This window comes from Diceros bicornis, chromosome 36, assembly GCF_020826845.1.
Source record: "Diceros bicornis minor isolate mBicDic1 chromosome 36, mDicBic1.mat.cur, whole genome shotgun sequence".
Taxonomy (NCBI): Eukaryota; Metazoa; Chordata; class Mammalia; order Perissodactyla; family Rhinocerotidae; genus Diceros; species Diceros bicornis.
Genome location: NC_080775.1, coordinates 30,038,926 through 30,053,656, shown reverse-complemented (window position 1 = coordinate 30,053,656; position 14,731 = coordinate 30,038,926). Strand labels below are relative to the sequence as shown.

The following is a 14,731-nucleotide window of genomic DNA, read 5'->3' as shown; positions in this document are numbered from 1 at the left end:
TTTCTCAGATTTATGTAAAAATATCATAGATTTTATTTCTTTACAGATGAATTATGTTTCAATTCTAATTTAAAATGCACAGCTTTGATACCTGAACTTATTTTTTAATGACAAAGTATACTAGATTTCAGCAAGTTTTATAGCATGTGTGTGATGGAATTTAGGACCCTAAATTGAGATTTTTATTGAGAATTTGTGAGAAAAACTTAATGTTTTATAAAAATAATTTAGCTGGTATTATTTTATACTAAAAGATATTCCATTGGTATGTAGTACTTTCACCTTTCATCACTTAATATAACATCTAATCTTCTGAGGGTGGTTTCACAGACTTTAAATTAGATGTATTCATTTACTTGGTTGAAAGCACTAACCATATTCTTTTGTTTTATTTTTCTACTTTTCTCTAAAGCTGAAAACCCGTCAAGGAACAGAACTGCTAATTCAGTCTGATAATGACACTGTTATTAATGATTGGTTTAAAGTCCTTAGTAGTACTATCAGTAATCAGGTATGTGTTTGACTTAAGTAAAGTTTTTTTGCTTAGAGCTGTTTTTCTTTTTGGCTTTCTAATTGGTTGTTACATATCTAATTTCTAATTCATATGTACAAAACACTTTTTGAATATGTATTTTGACAGAAATGGGAAAGACAGTGGTCAATTTAGCAATTCGCAGGGATTGGTGAATGATTTAACATTCTCATGTATATAGTGTTTGCTACCAGTGGATTTAAAATAATTTTCACATGAGGCATTGGTCCAACAAGAAATAGTTCACGAAGGGACAGTTAAACTGTGCCTAGTACGTAGTATTTATTCAGTAACTGAGTGAGTTAGTAGTATGTGGTGGAAACAGGGCCTAGGCAGAATTGTGAAATGAATGAGGCTGTAGTCTCTGCATTAGCACTTTTTCCTTCCTAGTGACACCTCTGTAGCTGCCGCCCACCCCACCCCCCAACCCAGCCCCCTGTGTTCTCATGTGTTCTGGCTCTCCCCCCTCCCCCAACCAGGTAGGTGTTTGGTATCCTCATGTTCCTGGTAAATTTCTTCTTGTATCTGTAACAACCAAAAAGAACCTCAAATGTATATTCTGAAGCTGTGTTAGTAAGAGCAGTAATAAACAAATAGGGGCTGTGCTTTTTTAGACTATATTTTACCCCTTCACCATATGGGGACACAGCTCCAGATTAGGGATCATATGTCAGTGACAAAAATGAAAGTGAATACTTATGGAAGTGTATTATGGTCTTTAACGGAGACAGAAAAAAAGTTGGAATCACTGGCTTTAGTAGAGATCGAGATGTCTTACAGAGACTTGATAGGTGAAGCCTCATTATTAATAAGGTTTGTGATCTCACTGCGGTGTTCCACCGCGATGGACCTTAGTTTTTTCACTTAGAAAATAGAAAGGTTGGATTTGATCGTGTCCAAGTATCCTTTTAAGCTCCAAAATTTTATGTTTCACTCAGCTCAGAACACCCATATTTGTAATTGGCATATTCTCTAACTCTTCCTCCTCCAACTTTTATCTCTTCTAGCAAATTATTCACTAGTCAATATATTTATTCTTCCTTTGTAGTTTGTAATATTGGATGATATTTCTGAATCTTGTCCCTTCCTTTCCATTTATTCCTGAAACCATGGACAGGGCTTTATATGTTTATACTAAGATAAGAGTAACCTCCTAAACAGTTTTCCTTATTTCACCTCACCCCGATCCATTCTTAATGCCATTCTATATAGAAAGTTCTATGTGAAACTTCCTAATGTCAATTTTATAATCCTCTCCTGCTCAGAAACCTTCTGTGACTCCCATTAAAATCCAACAACCTGAGCTCAATCTGTCTTTTCAAATGTACCGTCTACTCTACCCAATATGGGCTTTCGGCTCTAGTCACAGTAATCTGTTCACTATTCCTTGAAAGCCAGGATGGCTGCATTCATTTAACAGATGTGTGAGTGCCTTATGCACTGGGGATATAGCAGCATGCTACCAGATGCTGCACCTTTCTGCATGGAGCTCACAGTCAAAGACAGAAGATTACCGAAGACAGACAATTGAACAGTTAATATAATGAAATGTGATGAGTTTTATGATAGTAAAGGATGTACAACATACTATAAAAACACTAAGTAGGGTCTGCCTAGTGTAGGGATCAGGGAAGGCTTTGCAGAGAAAGTGAGAAAGCGGTTTTTTTAAATTGAAGCCTACAGGATCAGGGAATAAGCCACATGAAAAGAGAGGAACATATTATTGACTGTGAAATTTTAAAGCATATACTGTTTACAAAGTGGCAAAAGATACCGAGGAATAAATGTAGCAAGAGATATGCAAGACTTCTGCGGTGGGAATTATGAAACTTTATTGGGAGACGTTGAGGAAAACCTAATTAAATGATAAGTATATCATGTTTATGGATTAAAAGATTCACTACTGTAAAGATATAATATTTTTCCAAAAGATTTATAAATTTATAGGGTTGAGATTTTTGGATCTCATTCAAAATCCCAGTAGATTTTCTGGTGGAACTTGACAGACTTATTCTAAATTCATATAGAAATGCAAAGGGCTAAGAATATTTAAGACACTCCTGAACAAGAAAGTAGAAGGACTTGCCCTATCATATGTCAGGACTTATAAAGCTATGTTAATTACTACTATGTGGTATCCGTACCGGGATAGAAATACAGACCTGTGGAACAGAATAAAGAACCTAGAAACAGACCCACGTACATTTGGACACTTTATGTCAGATGTAGCTCTGTAGAAAAGTGAGGAAGAATAAACTTGTCAGTAAATGGTGCTAGGTCCACTGGATATTCAAGAAGTTGGAACCTTTCCTTACACTCTACATAAAAATAAATTCCGGGTGGAATAAAGACCTCAGTGTGAAAGACAAAGCAATGTTTTTAGCTTTGAGAACTTAATCTGGTTTTTCAACCCGTAAAAGTGACCCTGGTTAGGCTACAGATGAGCTCTAGGGTCTCTTTCAATTCCTGACATCCTTGAGTCTGTGAGTAATGATTGACTATTGACACAGTATAGTTGAAGACGGCTGTTGGTGTGAACATGACGGCGCCGTTGGCTAGTCAGCTTTATCCTGCACTGTTATCTCAGGATGTAGCTTCCTCCTGTTCTGTCACCACATGTCCTAGCTTGACCTTTTAACTGTTATTACTGCCACTCATGTGCAGTTGATCAAAATGAGACAACATAGCCTCATCATCAGTGTAAACTCATTATCCTGTGAATTATCAGTAATTATTTCTTTTTTGAAATTCAGAATTAATGCCGTCTAGGGGGAAAAAAGAATAAAAGATTCATCACATATCTAAATCATTCCTACTGTGTATTAACTGGTTCCCTAAAATCATTTGGAAGGGTCAATTACTGATCATTCTGAGAATTATGCTGTTACATCAAAAATAATATGTGTTTGGGAAATCTTTAACCAATAGACAGTAGAAACTGATGAAGCAATTGAAGAGGAGACACCGGATTCACCAGGAATAGAAAAGCACGATAAAGAAAAGGACCAGAAGGATCCTAAGAAACTTCGTTGTAAGTTATTCTTTCCCTCTTTTGTTAATGGTTTGAGTGAGCTTATTCTTTTGGCTTTTCAAAGATTTTAAATAAATATATAAAAGCTGAGCAGAATCTGCAGTGTTAAGTTATAAGATTAAGTAGTTGCAATCTCAGTGTTTCAGTACTCTCTCTGCTTGTTAACTCACTGTCATTTTTTTTTTTTTTTGGTGAGGAAGATTAGCCCTGAGCTAACATCTGTTGCCAATGCTCCTCTTTTTGCTGAGGAAGATTGGCACTGAGCTAACATCTGTGCCCATCTTCCTCTATTTTATGTGGGACGTCTGCCACAGCATGGCTTGATAAGCAGTGCGTAGGTCCGTGCCTGGGATCCGAACCTGTGAACCCTGGGCCACTGAAGCAGAACGTGCAAACTTAACCACTACGCCAGTGGGCTGGCCCCTCACTATTTTTAACCTCCTCATATGCATCCCTACAGCATCATATTAATTTTAAGATACTGTGATACTTCAAGAGAAAAAATGTATTAGAATGCACTTCTGGTGAGGTCTCCAGGAGGCTGAACTTTATTGATTTGAAAATACACAATTACTGTTTAAGATTTTAGGTAGAATCTTAGACTTTAAGAAGTGAAAAGTCATGGTATGTGTACCCTAGTTACTAGGCAGCCGTCTCTGGACTAGGACATGCCTGTGCAAGTGCAGCTGCGTGCATCCTGTCTCCAGATCGTGTATACGTAAAGGACCAGAGCCAAGGCCAGCAGCTTGAAGAGTAGCATTTTCTAACAAAGGCCCATTATAGGCCAATTAGCTATGACTCTGAACTTCATTAAATCTATTTTAACAAATCCGCATTTAACTGAGAATTTTTTGGCCTTCAAATTAACTAAATGATTAGAAAATCAGTTCTACTTTTGTTCTTCCACATTCTAACGAAGTTTAGACCTATTACTGACATTATCACCAAATAACAATGTAAACACATGAAAATTTTATTATTTTAATTCTTTACTAATATATTGTTTGTGCTCTCAACTTTCCTCAAATATAGTAGTTATTTTCAAGAAATTTGTTGAATTTTGTCCCATTCTTAGCTCAGAGTATGGATAATTATGATAAGACTTAGCATACAGTACAAATAATTATGATGGATATATATATGTAGATATATATATAGATAGATATCTGTATCTATATCTGTATCCAGATTTCTAGTTCAGTAAGGATAGGGATTTTTTTATGTTTTATTGATTTTTTTTGGCTGGTCTTTTTACCTTCTAAAACTGATGTAGAGTCAAAGAAGATAAGTAGTATCATTTATGAAATGATGAATATAAATTAGAATAACTTAGGAATGTCTTGGAATATATACCAAAGAAGATACAGTTTGTGGTTAGTGTTTACTGATATAAATGAAATGTTTTGTTTGGTTTATCACTTTGAAATTGGGTCTGTGTTAGTTTGATTCTTCACATGTTACTCTTAAACCATATTAAAATTAGAATAGCTGAATTTATAACTGGAATTTTTACATATGAGATTAATATGTTTTGAGTGCTAGGTGGAAAAGCTTTTATCCAAAAAGTTTTTGTTTTATGAAATGCTAACTGTCTGTCTGTCTTAAGCCATGAAAGTGTCTAGCATAGATTCTTCAGAACAGAAGAAAACCAAGAAAAACTTAAAGAAGTTTCTTACACGACGCCCCACTTTGCAAGCTGTTCGTGAAAAAGGTTATATTAAAGGTAGGTAGAAGTGATGTTGATAATAATGAACTTTGGGCAAAATCAGAAATAAGACATTTTAAATTAAAAACTGAAAAATTTCCAAGCAGTAAAAAATGTTCTCAGTCTTTATTCACGGAGTTATCGGATTCAGTGATTGAAATACATTTGAGTAATTAAGATAGATTTTTTTAATGCATGTGAAGAGTTTATTTTAACTAAAGCATTGAATAAACATAAATACCAAACTAAGATTTTCAAAACCCTCTACTACACGGATGTGATAGAAGAAATTTTGAATAAATGATCACTAACTTAATAGAAAAAAGAAAAATATTGAACAAACGTTCTTGATTATTTTCCTTCAGTTCTCATTTAAGGTAATTTTAAAATTAGTACAGTCATGCATCATTTAATGACAGGGATACGTTCTAAGTAATGCATCGTTAGGCGATTTTGTTGTCGTGTGAGCATCATAGAGTGTACTTACACAAACTTAAATGGTATAGCCTACTACACATTTAGGCTATCTGGTACTAACCTTATGATACCACCGTCATGTATGCGGTCCACCGTTGACCAAAACGTCTTTATGTGGTGCATGACTGCATAAGGTATTTTTTCCTGATTTTTATACGTTTGTTATTTCATTTATAAGCACCATAATGCACTAACAGGATCTTTTCTTAATGAGAAAGTATTTAAAAATCACATATACTTTTATATACCTTTAGTTCTTACAAGCATGTTTAATTCCAGAGGTAAAATTTCCTAATACATGACTCAAAACAGTGATATTTATTTGTAAATAGAGATATAGGTAAAGGTAATATATAACATATATATCTGTCTCTGATTGTGAAGTTTCTCATAAGGACCATCACTGGAACATCTGTTTACAAAGCATCTAAATTAAAATATACAAATAGATTTCATTAAAAAGATATTTAAAACTTGTAGGAAGAGTTCAGCTAAATAAGTGAATCAAATTAGCAAACTTAAGAGTTATAAACAGATATTCCCAGATAATGCATATGAATTTAGCATATTTAGAACCTTTTAAAAAACAAAAAACCTGATGACAAATAAATGAATAGAAACTGCTGCTAATTTGTTCACCAGGCCTTTTCATTGAGAAATATAAACTGTTGCCACTTTATGGTGTTATTCATCACTTCAAATATTTTGGGTTTTCTTCCTGACTATTTAGCACTAACATGGCATTTCAAAACTGTTGAAAGATTAATAGAACAACCTTTGAAATATATTTGTGAAATCAAGTGTTAGCACATGATGGGCATGCACATGCTTGTTTTAATAATTTTAAAAATATTTGAATATTTACTAAGTGCTAAGCATGAGCCTAGGTGCTATAAATGCCTGTTGGTGTTCAAGAATTACGAGGTCCCTGCCCTCATGAAACTTATAGAAAAATGAGAGATGGATGAGATAATTTAAAATAGTGATGACTGCTATGAAGAATCTAATATAGTAATAAAATAGAGAGTGACTGGAATTGGGTTCCCTTAGATAGGATGGTCAGAGGGGTTTTCTTGGGGTGATGACATTTAGCTGAGACAGAGTTAATTTGGGGGGAATATTGATCTCTGCAAAAAGAGTAGAAAGTAAAAAGGCTCTCAGGCAAGAATGAGTTGGGGTGTGCATGGAGTTTAGTAAAGAAGGAAAATTGTTTGAAATGAAATTGAAAAGGGTGGGCAGATCATATAAGGCCTTCGTTAGGGCCGTCGAGTTGATTCTGACTCCTAGCCACCCTGTGTACAGCAGAGCGGAACTCTGCCCAGTCTTTTTGCACCATCCTCTCACCTTCCTTGTGCTGTATCAGACAGTGCTCCACTGCTGTTCACAGGGTTTGCGTGGCCAGTTTTTTGAAGTGGGTGGCCAGTTCCTTCTTCCTAGTCTGTCTTAGTCTGAAAGCTCTGCTGAAACCTGTCCACACTGGGTGGCCCTGCTGGTGTGTGAAATTTGAAATGCATGGGTGGCATAGCTTTCAGCATCGCAGCAACACTCACCGCCACAGTCTGACAACCAGCAGATGGGTTGTGTGGTTCCCTGACTGGGAAATGAATCTGGGCCTCAGTGGTGAGAGCGCTGAATCTTAACCACTAGACTACCAGGGCTGGCTGTATAGAAGGCATAAGTCATGGTAAACAATGTCTGGATGCACTGAGTGTCTTCTATTGCACTATGAACGGCTTAGCCGTTTTGTGAACTAAATTTTAGTAAGGTGATTTATTTTTAAAGATAAATCTCTTTCAGATCAGGTATTTGGATCCAATCTTGCTAATCTGTGTCAGAGAGAGAATGGCACAGTGCCAAAATTTGTGAAGTTATGCATTGAACATGTTGAAGAACATGGTAAGAAAATGATTTGTTTTTCAAATGTTAAGCATATCTAACCCATTGTTTTGCTATCAGACTCCCTAGGATTTTTATGATTTTGAGTGATGCAACCAAAAGTTCTTCGTAGTCAGTAAGATGTTAAGAAAAGCATCTTATTTGCAAAAAACTTACATGTTTGTACCTGTTTCAAATTAAGACCTTTGCAGGCTTCTAATGAATGTTGGGTACTTATGGTTCATTAAGCATATAGTATTCTTTGAAGCCATTTGGAGTTGGCATTTGCTAAAATGAAGAAGGTAGTGATTCTGAAACTGAACTTATTAAGAAATGATTTGACAGTGTGGAAGATGTAAGGAGATTATGTTTACTAAGAGAAAGTTTCTTCTGTTTATAATAAAAATGAGATGACTTTTTTTTTTTTTACCTTTTAATTTTTGTTTATTGCAGTAATATTGGTTTATAACATTGTAAAATTTTCTGTTAAATCAACTGTAAAGTGTCTAAATAGACAAATCCTTCTTATGTCATTTCCTGTAAAATAAGACTTAAACTAATTTCTATTTTGGTTAATTTTAACATGTTTATAATATTTATACTAGTTTTATATAAATTAACAGTATCTTGACTGTAATCACATTAACTTATATCTGTATATCATCAAAAACATCTTGTTCAATTAAAATATTTGCATAACTTTTAATTTTTGCCGGTTACAGATCTCATCACCTTTTTGACTCTTCTTGTCAACATGACAGTAGAGACACCATGCTACTTGCCTTTATTTGAAGTTAAATGAATAGCACATTAGATAATGTGCTTTGTTAAATGTGTGCAGCATTATCACTTGATGAATATTTGAATTTTTTAGGCTTAATTGTGTGAATTTTAAATGATTCCATTCCACATAGAAAAGAAATTAATAAACTTTATCAAATTATCAGTTGTTTTTATAGAACCATTATTTTAGTTGCTAACTTATATTAAGTTTACTTATTACAAGCTCTTAATATGAGAGACATTTTTAAGAGAGTGCTTTAATATGTGCATTTACATTATAAAATAGCATGCAAAAAAAAGTGGATGGGCTGATTTTATCTACTTTACTTTTTGAACTATCCCCAGGTGTTTGCAGAAGTTTATCTTAAATTGTTAGTATTTCAGGTTTAATGAGATAACTTCCTTGAAATGATTCACAGTCTACATGATAAACAAAGTAGAATTGTTGCTGTTTATTAGAATTCAGAGTGTATCTCCACCTCCTCTCTCTCTGCCAAGCATCTGTAAAAAGCCATTTAGAGGAAAAGACTATTTGCCCATTTGATTTAGGGTAATGTTAATGGATAAGAATTCTGAAACACGCAAGCATCTTTAGAAGAGGCAAACAAGTACTTTAAACATAAAAATGTTATTATTGTCCCTTAGGTTTGGATGTTGATGGCATATACAGAGTAAGTGGCAACCTTGCAGTGATCCAGAAACTGAGATTTGCAGTCAATCATGGTAAGATATTTCTTATTGTTATATCCAGAATAATCACTCATAACTGTTAGAATTGGTTTAAAGTAATTTAAAAAAAATTTCCCATTTCTACTGTTTTTCAGATGAGAAATTGGACTTGAGTGATAGTAAATGGGAAGATATTCATGTCATCACTGGAGCACTCAAAATGTTTTTTCGAGAATTACCAGAACCTCTTTTTACATTTAATCATTTTAATGATTTTGTGAATGCAATTAGTAAGTATGTAATTCTACTCAGTTTTCTAGATGTTGAAAATCTTCTGTACAGATTAAGTTGCTGTATTCTGTTTGATTTCTTCTTAAGTTTTTTCAAAGGATTGTTTTACTCCGGAAATTTTAAATGTGACCACCAGATGTCACTGTGTATTACCAAATATCAGGTCCCAAACTATGTCACTGCTTTCAGTTTTGTGCAACATCTCTAGTTATCTTGTTTCAGAACAAGAACCAAGACAGCGAGTTGCTGCTGTTAAGGACCTAATCAAACAGTTGCCAAAGCCAAATCAAGATACAATGCAGATTCTTTTCAGACATCTCAAAAGGTAAGAGTTTCACCACAAAAAAGAAATAGTAATTAGGGGGGAAAAAAGTACGAGAACTGCACAGTTATGAGATGTGGTGTGTTAGCCATGGGGCCAGGGTCACACAGGCCCAGGTTCAGAGGCAGCTGTGCTGCTCACCGTCATTGTAGCTTGAGAAGGATGCTCAGCTCCTTTGGGTCTCCGTTCCACATAGTTCGGTTTGGTATGAAAAATTCCTTTCAGTAGGTATTATATGTGAAGCAGTTATATAATACCTAGCACGTAGCAGGTGTTCAAAAATTGTTGCTGAAGTTAATATGAAGATGAGATTGGTTATTAAATGAAGACTATTAAATTACTTTAAAATAAAGCCATCATTGCTCTGTTACTGTATAGCCACTTTAATAACTGATTTTTTCCTTCTGATAGAAAGAGCACTAGAGTACTAAAATAAATGATTCCAGTGAGAGAGATTAAAAAATATATAACATAAAATGAGTAAAATTGAAAGTTTAATCTCTGCCCTAGTGAAATTTTTTTCCACTATCAACCTAGTGGAGTAATCATTTTTACCTGAATTGTAACTCATATTTAAGTCTGTGTCTTATTTTAAACACTAAGCTAAAATGTCACACATTTGAAGTTTGTTAGAGTATGTATAATTACATCTTTCAGCTGTATTTATCCAACAGACAGCCTCACATGGCATTTGGACTGAATTCTACTTGGATAAATAGTTTACATGTACCTTAGGAAAACGAGCGTTATTTCTCATTTCTAAATGCAAACTGTTTATGTTAATAATACAGTTTGAAGAATTTTTCCTCTCTATTTTTTATTTTCTCTTTTAACAATTTGTTTTTTTCCCCCTTAGAGTTATAGAAAATGGAGAAAAAAACCGAATGACGTATCAGAGTATAGCAATTGTTTTTGGTCCCACTCTATTAAAGCCAGAGAAAGAGACTGGTAATATAGCCGTTCATACTGTCTACCAAAATCAGATTGTAGAATTAATTCTTCTGGAAATAAGTTCCATCTTCGGACGTTGATTCTTATTGAAGACAACCCTCGGAACAGAAGCTGGATTCCATCAGATTTCAAATCCTTACACATGATGTATTTTATTTTTGGACCAAGCAGTGACTCTTTGATTTTGCACTTTTTTGAGGGATCAGAAGGGAATGGGAGAGTCAAGACATGCGTGAGGCCCTCGTATTTGCTGCTTTGTTGCAAGTTGATATAACTGTGTGTAATTTTGAATTAATTTTATCCTGAATGTTTGCATTTCATACTCTGAATTTCAGTAAAAATCAAAACTTGCAATTCTAACCAGTCATATACACTGGATAATTTGGTAGAAAAACTAACATTTTTTTTTTTTCTCAAACTGGATAATGTAGAATTTCTTCTCATGATTTGTTAGGTTCATCACTTGATAGAACAGTACTATCAGTTATTTTGAAAACACTCTTGGGCATTTTAAACAAAATGAAGTATATCCGTTTTGAAACCTGTGTATTTCTTTTTCAGGGTTTCTGCATGCAGTGGCAGTCTAAGTGCTAAAATTCATTTTAACCCAGATGTAATCCCTTGATGAAGGCTTGCTGCCGTTCACTGTGTTGCACAGCTCCCTTATTGGACATTTAGATGCTTGTTTGGGCAGCACACTAATACTACTTAAAACACTGTGATAGACTGAAGTTTCATTTAGCATAAGTCAGTTCAGGGTATTTTTGGGCTGTCTGTGCTACACTGATCTGTAGCTAACAATCCTGATTATATCTAGTGCCATACTGAGTTCTTGGTATGACCCTGTGGAAACAGACGTTATTTGATGTAGATAGAGGCTAAAGACTTACTGTCCTTTAGCTTATGTGTATAATTGTGTTGTATAGTCTCAGAGGATGTTCTAACCCTACATTTCTAATCATGATATTGGTCATCTTTTCCGTGAATATTAGGTTTCCTCCAGAAATAGGCCGTTATTTGAGAAAGTTAACTGTGTGCACTTTTAGATTTTAATTACATTTACAGGCAAATCACTGTAATGCAAATGGTACTGGAAAAATACTGAATAGACTTGCTAAATGGTAAATGCACTACAAGAGGAACCTTTTAGATTATTTAATATGTACAGAATACATTAGAAAAAAATTTATTACAGAATTCTAACTGCAGTATGAATAGTAGAAACCCACATGTAAATTAGATGGATGTCAGATGGAAAATGACATTACTAAATTTGAGAATTTCTTTTTACATTACTAATGTAGATTGATTTGTATAATAAAACAGAGTTTGGAAGGTTTTGTTACAGAGAGCATGGTCTGTTGAAGATTTTTTAAAATGTATTTTTCTAGATTAACTGCTGTATAGGAAATGTCTAATCTGAATAAAGAAAACTATAAGAGGTTTAGAGATTTTTCCATTAGAAATATACATTTTGGTTTTTATTTTTTATTTTTTGCTTTTGCATTTACTGGCATACTCTTATACCTCATTTAAAAAAATCAACTGAATCCAATATTTCCTGTGGCAAATATATTTCCCCCATTTCACACCAATACCGCCCCCCCCCCATTCTTCATCAATATTTGAAAGTGAATGATTTGTAAACAAGACTTTTTCTTAGAATTGCATTTATAATTTACAGATTGCCTTCCTTGGGAACAAATGTTTTTTGTATGAGCTGTCTAAAAACTTCTCACTTGAGCTTTTTGGTAAAAATATTGTTTGTTGTTGTGATCTTGTTAAGTTGATAACAAACCAAGCTACTCGATAGTTATGGAAAAGCAGATTGTTTGGGCAAGGAGTAAAAGCCCCAAAATGAGAATGTTGATATTTGCCTAAAGATCTCCTTAACAATACAATATGCTTTAGGACTGGCCTATATAGTGATTGTATGCCAGGAAAACAATTAGACTCAAATCAGTGATGTTCTTTCTTGTGGTAGTTATGGACATATCAAAAATTAAAATTGTCCTATGTTTCTTGTTTCAAAGTGCATATGTGTGTATGTGAAGTCTTAAATGTTTTATGAGTCTACAGCTAATCAGTTTATTGTAATATTGTATGTACAGTGAGATCAATGTCTTGTTTTCATCCTTTGTGAATGAAAAATTTTCACTTGTTTTTTGTAATAACCCAGTAATATTTTCCTGTCTTGACAGCTTGATTTTTAGTAGAAAATATATTAAAGGCTGAAATAAATTGTCAGTGGAATTTCATTTACTAAGAGGCCTTCCTTCAGAATGTCATTTAAAAAAGTAGTTGGAAATTGAAAGAAAAAGTATATTCAGATATGTTATTACATTCCAATTAGAAGAAAAATATTTATTTAAATTTTACAGCAGTAAGAAATTTCACCTTTTACACTGGAAAATGTTAATTATGAAATATCTTTGAAAAAATGATGTTACCTTTTAGATAGAGGCAAATCTATGTTTTTTTCTTATGTGAAAAGCATAAATGGAATAATTCAGCCAAACTTTGGACTTAGGCACATGTGTTATATATGCATACACGTGTGTGTGTGCACGAGCCATTCCTTACATACAAATGAAAACTCATCAATAATAATAATGGTAATAGTAATAGATACCTGGAGACCTTTATACTATTTTAGTTTCATCCTGTGCTTCTTTGTAAGCCTGTAATATTAGATATTAGGATAGCAGGGAGAGGAAAAAAAGTTATTCCATAATTGTGCCAAGAGATTTTTTCCCCAGCTCATGGGAGAGGCTTCTAATTAAATATTTAAAGTAAACGTGTAGTTTCCCATGACATTTTCTCCAACATCTTTAAGCATTTAAAAAAATACACAGATTTTTAACGTCGTTTTAGTAAAGAAGGAAATTAAAATAGTCAATTGGGAAAATAAAAATCGTCAAATGGGCATTATGTTCTCACTGGTCTAAAAAAGTCAAATATTGCATCTATGTAGAGAATTAAAAATGGGTAGAAAATAAGATTTTATGGAGTTGACTAGTCTCTCTGAACTCCAGCCATCAGCTCTTCTGTAGAGAGCACTACTCTAGTGCAGGACTGGAGAAGGTTTTTAATAGGGGCTTTAGCCTGTATGTTACAATCCTGGAGGTGGGCATAGTTGTTTTTGTTTTTTTTTTAAACAGTATTCCAATATAACTAATACAGTCCTGTTAAATGCAACTTCAGTTTGAAAACCAAAAGTAAAAATAAAAGACAAAAGGGGCTGCACAACAGAATCTTACAATAATGATGTATTAGAATCTACTGGAAATTCACAAGCTGTGAACCCAGGCCAAGCAGAGTCAGACTTAGTATTCTAGAGAAGGGGGAAGTCCAGAATGCCTAATGAGACGTTCTGTAACAGCTAAAGACAGGGGAGTTCTCCTGAAGAATCTCAATTAGTCTTCTCAACTGAAGTTTTGTGGACCAGTGGTGGCTGTAAATATATTCAGCTGGATTGAGCTTTTACAAATTAGCCTTATGTGAGTATGGCACTTAAATGAACTCTTTCATTTCCTTCATTGCTTCCCTTCTCCCCCAGGAAAAAAAGGAAAAAAAAAGAGCACTTTCATGGTGCTCTCATCAACAGAGCACTTGTAAAACAAGGTAACTGTTTAACGAACCACTACAATACGTATTCAGAAAAGTCTGGTTTTTTACTTTTTCTCATCACCCCTCCCCTCCCTTTATTTTACTTCCTCAATATTTTCAGAAAAGCAATCTTTGGTAAAGATTTAATTATTATTACTGGTAGCCAAGTCTTTCGGGTAATTCAAATAGTTGTGGCTCACACTGCAAGTAGCGTTGAACCTTATAATGTCATGAACTTCATAATGTTGATGAAATCCATAGTGACATCTGAACGACAAATGATGCTATAGAAGCTATTATCACCAGGGCCTTTGCAGAGGCAGAAATGAAAACCGCTGTATGGTCATGGTAGAGGGACTGGTAAAGATTCAGCATAGCTTTCAAGGCCTCCCTTCTCCTCCTGGGCATTTTGAGAGATTGTTTATATTTAGGCAAGAGAAATGGGAATCTTAGACACTCAAGTAAAACTGAATCTCATCGATTGAT

The 14,731-nt window shown here is 34.2% G+C and overlaps 1 protein-coding gene across 6 annotated transcripts in view; it reads left to right on the top strand.

Annotated features, from left to right (window-relative positions):
• Positions 1–12,883, top strand: part of ARHGAP12 (Rho GTPase activating protein 12) — a 124,258-nt gene extending 111,375 nt beyond the window's left edge. For all 6 annotated transcript variants that reach the window (XM_058532729.1, XM_058532728.1, XM_058532732.1 and 3 more), the window contains 8 exons: positions 413–511; positions 3,461–3,563; positions 5,170–5,286; positions 7,543–7,641; positions 9,049–9,126; positions 9,228–9,362; positions 9,586–9,688; positions 10,542–12,883. In XM_058532729.1, the coding sequence (XP_058388712.1) occupies positions 413–511; positions 3,461–3,563; positions 5,170–5,286; positions 7,543–7,641; positions 9,049–9,126; positions 9,228–9,362; positions 9,586–9,688; positions 10,542–10,716 (909 nt within the window). In that variant the 3' untranslated portion in view covers positions 10,717–12,883. The remainder of the gene's footprint in view (positions 1–412; positions 512–3,460; positions 3,564–5,169; positions 5,287–7,542; positions 7,642–9,048; positions 9,127–9,227; positions 9,363–9,585; positions 9,689–10,541) is intronic.
• Positions 12,884–14,731: the final 1,848 nt, after the last annotated feature.